General features: G+C 57.8%; 1 protein-coding gene across 1 annotated transcript in view; it reads right to left on the bottom strand.

Moving 5' to 3' along the window:
• SHANK3 (SH3 and multiple ankyrin repeat domains 3) overlaps window positions 1–9,748 on the bottom strand; it is a gene marked incomplete at its 5' end in the record, with an annotated part of 45,365 nt that overhangs the window by 14,215 nt on the left and 21,402 nt on the right. Inside the window, 4 exons of the mRNA XM_024737388.1 lie at window positions 246–376; window positions 8,210–8,290; window positions 9,224–9,356; window positions 9,457–9,581. Of these exons, the coding sequence (XP_024593156.1) occupies window positions 246–376; window positions 8,210–8,290; window positions 9,224–9,356; window positions 9,457–9,581 (470 nt within the window). The remainder of the gene's footprint in view (window positions 1–245; window positions 377–8,209; window positions 8,291–9,223; window positions 9,357–9,456; window positions 9,582–9,748) is intronic.

The following is a 9,748-nucleotide window of genomic DNA, read 5'->3' on the forward strand; positions in this document are numbered from 1 at the left end:
CCAGAGGCGGGAGGTGCCAGAAGAGTGAGAGCTCAGCACGAGCTGGACTGTGGCTGTTCTGAGGGCTGATGGCCCCAGGTGTCTTCGGGAGACGCTATGGGGTCCTTCACCCGCACCCCTGGAGAGTGGAGTCCAAATGATGGACCCTCACCCTCCAAAATGCACAAACACCCAGTAGGGGACATGGCACTCTGACCCCATGCCCCACCCATCCCCCAGTGCCCCCAGCTGCCAGGCTGGCTTACGCTGATCTCGGCAGGGGTGATCCTCCGACTGGTGGGCCGCTGTTTGACGGTGGCAGCTCTCGAGTCAGCATCCGCGATGTCTGGCCTCAGCGCAGGCTCCGTGGCGGCTGCCAGGATTTCGTCCAGCTTCTCTGCACAGCCAAGGAGGTGCCGTCTCAGCCACAGGGACCTTGAACCCGCTACAGCCCCCTGCAGCCCCACTCACGCATCCTGGCTTGTCCTCCCGGGGCTGCTGACAGAGGCCACTGGGGCCCCGCCCACCTCGGCCCCTCACTCCCCAAGGCACACAATCCAGAAACATGACAGGAAGCCCCCTAACTTGTATCCCATCCAAGGCCCTCACACACCAGAACCCAGACCCTGCTCCAGCCCGGCCCCTCCGTCCTCAGGGAGGCTCCAGGAGACCCCGCGAACCCCACTCCAGGAAAAGCCTGGCTGACCATTAGGGAGAGAACCAGGCAGGGGGCGGGACTGTTTACAGCCCAGAGACCTCCTGAATTTCCCCATTTCCCTTTGCCCTTTCATTCTTCTCCTTAGCACGTGGCATTACTCGCCTGTCTGTACCGCCACTGCACCAAAAGATAAGCTGTAGCCCCAGAACAGACCTGATGCACAGTCGCTGCCCACAAAGAATGTGTATAAACCAAGAACCATGGGGGGCTGGGGGGGCTCACTGCCCGAGGCTAGAGACCTAAGAAATAGCTGTATGCAGATCAGGAGGCCACAGAACCTACAACCCCCGAAAAGCAGCCCCACCAAGGGTGGAGGGTGCAAAGGATACTGGGAGGGGCAGTGCTGGGGGGGCTTCCACCGGCCCCTTAGAAAGCAGCCCCAGAAGCCAGGAGGGGGAAGGACAAGCCCAGGGCTGAGGCCTGAACCAGGTGCCCTCGGGCGGCGCTCTTTTCAAATCTGTTGTAAAAGAAAAACTTTGCTTGTTTTTCTTAAAGCTATGTAATGTTTCTGAAAGTGGTGTTTTTGATTACCGAGTGCCTTGGAGATTTTGTTAAACACGTGTCTGAAACCTATCAGCTGTGGACGGATGACTGGGGAGGGCCCGCTTAGGGCCAGCACACGGGACACAGCAGGGGCTGGGGGCAGCTCCCACGTGCACCTGGCCGCCACACTGCCCCTCTCATCCAGGAGCCCCACCGCAGCCCACCCATCACTCAGCCTCGAAATCCCTGAGCCCTTCCAGACTCTTAGGAGCTGTGCCAACCACAGAGGACCACGCACCTGGTTACACTTAGTCCTTTTATGTGCCCCCTTGGAGAACTGTGGTCAGCCCTGACACCTCCTCCCAGCACTGCTCAGCCATTGCTGCGGGGAAGGAAATAAACTCCTCCAAGATGTACAGTACCCGACCCAACCCAGACCCATCCTGTATACTGACTGTTCTGACCTAACCTCTTTGTGACTTATTTCCTGATCTGATAACAGGCATTAAGAAAGGTACCTGCTTCAGTGTCTGTTGTGAGAATTAGCACATACGGCAGAGGTGCTACAGCTGTGCCTGGCTCAATGCAAGCACTGAGGACACACTTGCTACAATTCTTCATGTCTGTGCGCCTCCACATGGGCTGTCAGGAGAAGAGGGCAAATACCCTTGCCAGCGTGCCCTGCGCGTCCAGCCTGGTCCCCAAATACAAGAGAGTTCAACAAATGCTACGAGTGACCAGCAACACGCTCCATCTACAGACCAGCTCGCCTGGCCTGTGCACAGCTCCCAGCGCCCCCAGCTGCAGACAGGGGCGGGCTGCTAGAGGGGCCTTCCTGTTTGCTTCTGTGATGAGGTAAGTAATTTCCCTTTGGAAGCTGAAATCACCATGATCACCATTTGCTAAGTCCGTGGGGATTTCCAGAGTTAGAAGAGGTTTATGTGGCCCCTCTCATGCTGCAACCACCACAGGCAGAAGGGATCGCTATTGCCCCCATTTTACCCAAGAAGAATCTGAAGCTCTGAGAGAGATAAGTTGCCCCAGATCATAGATCCGATAAGTGAGGGATCAGACTTAACAACCGGATTATCCGGAAACCACAGACATAACGACATGAGCGGAGAGAAGATATTTCTGTGGGACACACGGGGCGCACGCTCACCCGAGCTGTGGATTTAGAGGCTGCGGCTCTAGGTCCAGAAGCACTCAATCTCAGAGACCCAAAGCAGTGTGTGTGAAGTTATTAGCAAAGCGAATATTGTTGGCCATGGGGCCATGGTGCTGAGGCCAGACGAGACTTATTTTCAAAAGGAAAAGCATCAAGAATTCTGCAAACTACAAGCTGGTGAGGTTGACACCAATCCCCAACAAAATGAGAAAACTATATTCTTAAATAAATGACTTTAGATACTTAACAAAAGAAATGAAGCCCATTAGGAACCAGGTCTGGGGCACTACACTGGCTGTCAGGGTCGCTATGCGGCGGGGACGCAGCTGGGGATGCAGCTGTTTGAACCAGGACCTAAGCAGGGATGAGGGGCCTGCGGGGGCGACGAATCGCCGTCACTTCCCCTACAACTGGAAGAAGCACACAGGCCACAGCAGAGCACCCTGGGAGCCCCGCTAATGAGCTGAGGAAAGAACCAAAATATTCCAGAAATAGCTTGTGTGCCTGCCTCAAAGGTGTGAAGAAAAGTGTCCCCAGAGGAGACCTAGTCATCTGTTTTATACCTGAAAAGACCCTGAAAAGGGAAAGCATTTCACCTGGGACCGGGGCAAGGGCGACGGGAGAATTCAGAGGGTGAGATCGCAGGTCACACAGGGAACCTGGGCTCAGACAGATGGGCAAGTGTGTCCCTGGCACAGGGAAGGCCCAGTGGATCCTGGAGTGAGGGGTGGGCGGGCACCAGGCACAGAGACAAACGAGTGAACACACACGCCTGGGGCCACAAAGCCACCTCAGGCCCCTGCCTGGCACGGACCCCTGTGCAGCACAAAGAGGCTCCAGTCTCCACGTGAGGTGGAGCCGGCTGGCAAAGGCCAGGCCCTCGACCCCGCCAGACCCTGGACCTCAGCACCCAAGCCCAGACTCTGTCCCCGCCTGGCTGCCGTGCCTCATGTGGCCAGGCTGGACATCCAGGACATCCAGGAAGGAGCTTCAAAGGATCCAGGGTGGGAGGTCTGACGGGAGGGGCGGGGTGGTCAAGCCAGCAGCTCTGGGGCCCAGATTCCCGCTCCTGAAGGGCCAGGCTTAGGCTTGAGCCCGTAACAGATCAGCACAGAGACGGGACCCACACACCAGGCACAGGAGCCCCAGGAAACAAGCAGAGAGAAGCAGCACGGGCTGGGGCTGAGCACCTGACACCCCCGCCCCCACCAGCCCGGTCACCTTGTTCCCCAAGCGAGCTCCACAGCTGGGCCCTCTGAACCCTTCCCCCCTCTGCTCCGGGCTGTGGCACGCGCTGTGGCCTCCACTGGGACGCCTTTCCAGCTCTGCCTCAGCAGCCCCCACGGCCCTCACACCGCTGCCCCCAGCTCACTCGGGCCCCCGAGGATTGTGGCCACACTCACCATCCCAGGCCCATCTGACCCTTCCCAGGTCCTTCCACTGTGCCCCCAGCAGCTCCCCACGGAGAAGGCCAACAGGAGGGTGCAACCCAGGCTCCCAGACCCCCTGACTCGAACAGGAGCCCCTCACACACAAGCACTTCCGCAGCCAAGGGTCAGGCAAAGCTGGGCCCCGAGCACAGTAGATGACTCACCCCCTTTCCTTCTCCGAATGGAGGCTTGGAATCAAGAAACAGAGTAAACAGGGTGAGAGGCAGGATTTGTCCCTCGGCACCCGGGCCCCACTCCCCACTCCCACCCCCTCCTAGCCCATCCTTACCCTCCCAACAGCCAGGATCTCCCAGACCCCCACCACCCCTGGCCTATACCCTTGTCAGATCGTGGGTGGGAAATCGACCCAAATACCCAGTCAGTACATGAAATTCAAGGTGGGGACAACCACAAGCAGGGACAATGCTTGTACGCACGCGCGCACACACACTCACACGTGCTTGTGTACGTCCACACACACAGACATGCACACGCCTGTGTGGACACACAGCTAAGTCACACTTGGTTCAAACGTTTGTTCAGAAAAAAGGCAAAACCCCATAAAAACCCATTTCAGAGGCCACCAATGGTGCAGTGACCACCCACAAGCATTCCTGCAGTGTGTCCCCAACAGCAGGCAAGTCAGCGTGTTTTCCAGACCAAGGCCAGTCAGGGACCACACCCCGGCATGGCACCTGCCCTGACATTCTCATCTCGAAAGAACAAGGAACCCAGAAGTTCCAGATTTCTTAGGGGAAAGAGGATGGACAGGAGGGGCTTGGACCCATCAGGGCCCCTCTGGCCTGGGTCTCCACCAACCTCTGCAGCCCCAGCACGTCCTTGGTTCGAGCTATGCAATGAGCACCTGCTGAGTGTGAGGGGCCCCAGGGCTGAAGGGCACTAGAGGGGTCCCACCCTCCCTCCTCCTCCCTCCTCCTCCCTCTCTCTCCCTCTCAGGAGAGTCCCCACCCAACCCCTCCTCTTAATGCCGTTTCCGCCAGCCACCTCAGCCCTTCCTTTTTTGGGACACCAGTGCCCCCCCAGGGGGCAGGATATACCTTCCCTTCCTCTTCCTCCTGCAGGGCCCTCCAAGCCACAGGGAGCCACCTTGCGTGAGCCCCCATCCTTGCCACCTGCTTTTCTGTCGCCTCCCATTTTCCCTTCTTCCCAGGTGTTCAGGTCATCTTCTCAACAGACCACAGACACTAAAGGGCCCTATCAGCCCTCGATACTGTGACATAAAACTGACATGTTTATGCTGGCAACGAACCCACGGGTCTTACTTCTGTCCCGTAAAAGCACAAACACTGGATCTTGGGATGATCGCTTAGGTACCTGGGAAAACCCTGATGCTGGCCTGGCTTCCTCAAACCAGGTGTGTCTACCGAAGGTCGGCAGGTGGACTGGCTTCCCAGGACAGCTGTCGTCCAGGGGCAGGAGTGGGTCTCCTGTGGGTTTCCTCTGAACAGAGCCACGGGAAGGGCCTGGGTCCAGTTCAACAAAAGCTGTGACCCCCTCACTCAGCAGTGTGGATGGAGGCTCTGTGGTAGGCTGTCCCTTCACCCTCCCCCAGACTCTGCTCAGGAAAAGCTGGTGAAAAGGATGCTGACCTCGGGCCGCAAGAGTGAGCCCCCTCCCTCTGGAAGACAGGGGTCTGTGGAGCAACCCTGTCACAAGGCAACAGAGGGGACACCCAGGCCAGAGAGGAAGGAGGCTCTTCTTCCATCCACTGGTCTCTGCACACAGAAGCAGCCCAGAGGGCAGAAGGCAGCTCTTCTGTTTCTGCAGCGCACAGTCCCTGGGTCCCTGGATGACAGACCTCAGGCTGCCCAAGCACCTCTTTCTGAACGTGCACCTGAACATGGCCACGTGACGGCCTCTGGCAGGAGACTCCCAGGAACCATCCACCAGAGCCCGGTGTGGGGTCTAGCCAGACCCAGCTGCCTACTGGTATTGGTTTATTGACCAGTTTGGATCTTCAATCAGTGCAGTGGGTCAGCTCCCCATGACTAGCCTTGCACCCTTGTGACCCCGGGGCCCGGAGCTTCTCTGCCTTACTCTTGAATGAGCAAGGTTACTAGGCATAGAATTCCAGGTGCAAAGGCATTCTGACCCAAGACTTTGAAGTTTCTGTTCCGCTGTCTTCTAGCATCTGCTGATCAGACCTCCGCTGTCAGTCTGACCCCTGTTCCTTTCTAAGTCATCATTCTCTGGCAGTTAAGGCTTTTCTTTTCGTCTGTGGTGTGAAATTTTACTATGACAGGTCTAGGGGTAGCTTTGTTTTTACTTCATTGCTTCAGACTTACACTCCTGCAAACTGGAGTCTCATGTCCTCGTTCAATTTTAGAAAAGTCTTAGCCATTTACTCTTCAAATATTGCCTCTTCCCCAATCTTTTAACTCTTTCCCTCTGGGACTCTATTTAGGCTGGGATTTTTCTCAGTTGTCCTCCATATTTTTTGTCTACTCTTTGATATTTTGCATCTCCTTATCTTTCTGTGCTGAATTTTGGGTAGTTTCCTCAGATTTATCTTTTAATTCATAGTTTCTTCCTTCAGGTGGGTCTACCATATTGTTTCCCAGGCACAGATTTTTAAAATCTCAGGGGCTCTATTTTTGTTTCAATAACATTTCTTTAGGAATCCTTTTTAAATCTGCTTATCCTTATTTCCACCCCCCCCACTGTGTTGTTCTTTCATTATGAGTTCTGTTATTTCTCTCAAACTTTGTATTTAAACACCTTGTTTTGTCTCTTTCATAGCATTCTACGGTTCCCAGTTCTTCTGATGCTAATTCCAAGTCCTGGGCTTGGCTCTACTTTCCCCCATCTCTTGGCTTTGTGGGGGTATCAGAGCCCCAGTGCCCTGCCCGTAGGATCTGTATTGGTCCCAAGCCCTCATGGGCTATGGGAGCATCTGCTTCCTCTCACTCCCTTGGCTCTGATTTCTCTCTTCATTTTCGAGAACTGGGAAATTCCTCTTCTTTTGTTTTGAGATGGCTATGTATTTTTAGAGTTTTACTTTATTCAGAATATTTATGGGGAAGGAGGTCCTGACCACATCAGCCTAATCTATCTTGGTGGCTGTCCTCCACACCAAACTAAACTGCAGTCAAGAGTACCTGCTCAGGGCTTCCCTGGTGGCGCAGTGGTTGAGAGTCCGCCTGCCGATGCAGGGGACGCGGGTTCGTGCCCCGGTCCGGGAAGATCCCACAGGCCGCGGAGCGGCTGGGCTCATGAGCCATGGCCGCTGAGCCTGCGCGTCTGGAGCCTGTGCTCCGCAACAGGAGAGGCCACAGCAGTGAGAGGCCCGCGTACCGCAAAAAAAAAAAAAAAAGAGTACCTGCTTGGAAGGGAAGGGCTCAGCAGAGGTCTAGGGTCAGGGATCAGTCCATGAGGGAGGTCAGAAATAATTTTAGGGGACAGGTAAGGGTTCCTTCTATGTCTGGGGAAGAACCAAGCCTGAAGCCAGGGTTGGGGTGCAGTCTAGAACCAGGATCAAGGCCCTTCCTGTGCCCACGACTGGGTTAGAGCTCAGCACACGACCAGAGTCAGGGGTCCTTCTATGGCTGGAACGAGAGCAAAGTCTGGGACTCGAATTAGGTTCAGGTTATAGAAGGATCGAGCATGTTAACAGTCATGTGCATTGGGACATGCCATGATAAAGATGTTCACGGTCGTGTAAGTCAGGGCGTAACCATTATTAACCGTCACGTATGTCAGGACACGGTCATGTATATCTGAACATGCCAATGATGAGGCTATTAACGGTCACATATATCGAGACACACCCACGATGAGGCTGCTGGTGGTCACCCTGGAATCGTGCCCCCACATACCCATCAAAGCCCCAACACACTCTTGTTTGCCTCCTGCAACTTACGAGGACCTGTCCCATCACCGTACCAGCAACGTTCACAACGGCCCCGTGAGGTCGGCAGCTCACTCTACTGAGCCCTGCGTAACTGACGTGTGAACGGGTGCTGAGAGGGTAAAGGAAATGCAAAGACCACACAGCTAGTGCCTGGCAGAGCCGGGAGCAAAGGTCAGGTCCCCTTTTCTCACTTGGATGAAATGAAGACGTAAAGTCATCCTGGAGGTGTGGAGGACCAGGGGCTGCGTGCGCACACGCATGCAAACACACTGGTGAGCCAGGGCCCGATTCCCCACCGCCAGACGTGGTGGTCCCACTGCCTATCCCCAGCCCTGTCACCCTGCCCCTCAGCCCTCGATCCATCCACACGTCAGCTCCCTTTTCAGCCCACAGACACCCAATTCCCCCACCACTTCAGCACCCACCCATTTACCTCTAACCTGTCCATACATCCACCTCTCGGTCCTCCCTCCCCGCTGTCTCCGCCTGGCTTTGGCCCAGCTCCCCTGACCTGGCCCCCCACCCTGGGCTATCTGCCCACCGCCTGCCCTGCCACTCACCAAGCTCCTCAAGCTCCGCCGTCATGGACTTGGAGCGCAGGGTCAGCGTGGTACTGGGGGCCCTCTTAGGGGGCGGCGGGGCTGCAAAGAAGAGGGAGGCCTTGGACCTCCTGTCCAGCAGCAGGCAGCGCGGCGTGGCCAGGTGCAGGTGCCACCTGCGCTCCACCGCTTGGATCTCCTCGTACTCCCGGGAGGACGAGTCACACTGCGCCAGGATCTTGTTCAGGCTGCGGCTGGATGCAAACTTCTTCATGGCGCTGGGAGCTCAGGGGGCGCTGAAGGCCGGGCTGGGCCAGGGCAGCCAGGGCCTCAGGCGGTGGTCGAGGGCCCCAGGGGGATCACAGGGCTGGCCAGCCTCAGCCCGAGGGCCCACGTGGAAGGCTTCGAGGGCAGAGTCATGGGGTGGGGGCTGGGAGGGGTCTCCCGGCAGGCCGGGCTCCTGCTGCTCCAGCGCCCGCCCCCCCCACCCCGCCAGGCCTGGAGGCCGCTGCCCCTCGGGGGACCAGGGTGTGGTCAGCCAAGCCAGGGCCTGGGCTGGGCTAGACCCGGCCAGCAAAGCCTCCTGGGCCCAGGCTGTGCCGCGACGTTGGCGCGGGGAGAAGACGCTTTTCCTCTTCCCTCAGGTGCCGCCTCCCCCTTCCCTCCGACAATAAGCGGCAGCGCAGCGTCAACCTCACAGTTGCTATGGCAACCCCGGCCTCCAGGCAGCTGCTGGCAGCGTCGGGAAGGAGGGCTCTTCCATGCCAGGGGCTGGGGGGTGCCGGGAAGGAGGGGGCAGGGATCTTAGGAGGGCAACCTGGGGTCAGAGGCCGGGAGAGGGTTGGCTGTCTAACATCGGGGATTGGCACCCAGGCGGCGCACGTGGGCGTTCGCCTAGGTTCAGGCCTCTGACGTCAGCAGTCAGCAGTCTGGGGCCGGGGGTGATGAGAGGAGCATGGGCCTGGGGTCAAAGGTCTAAGGTCAGGGCACAGAGCAGGGAGACTGGGCACAGAGGTCCGAAGCCCGAGCCCTCACCTCTGCGCCGAGCCCCATCTTCTTCGGGCTTCCTTGTCACTGACACCACCTTCATGACGAGGCGGTTCCCGCCCTGGCGGATCAGAGCCACCACCTGCTTGTGCCCGACCTTCACCACGTTCACTCCGTTCACCTGGGACAGTCAGGGCCCGGGGGCCATCCAGGTGAGTCCTCCTCGGGCTCGGACAGAGGCCAGCACCCCACAGGGCCCCACAGGGAAGGACGAGCCTCACCTCGATTAGGAAGTCCCCCGTGCGCAGCCCGGCCCTCCAGGCCACGCCCTCCACGTCCACCGACTCGAGATACTGAAGCGCTGGGAAGGCCGGCGTGGGCGTGAACTCCTCGATGGGGGTCTCTGCTGTGGGACGGGAAGAGGGCAATAAGGACGGCGTCCTGCCAGCAGGGTCCAGGTGGAGGTGGCTGCCACACAGCAACCTCCCACGAACGACCTGGGCCGGGGGGCGGCAGGCGGGGGCTGCCCAGCGCAAGAAGAGCCAGCCCGGGAATCCAGGACACACCCCTCTG

This window comes from Neophocaena asiaeorientalis, unplaced genomic scaffold (assembly GCF_003031525.2).
Source record: "Neophocaena asiaeorientalis asiaeorientalis breed wild unplaced genomic scaffold, Neophocaena_asiaeorientalis_V1.1 scaffold242, whole genome shotgun sequence".
Lineage (NCBI taxonomy): Eukaryota > Metazoa > Chordata > Mammalia > Artiodactyla > Phocoenidae > Neophocaena > Neophocaena asiaeorientalis.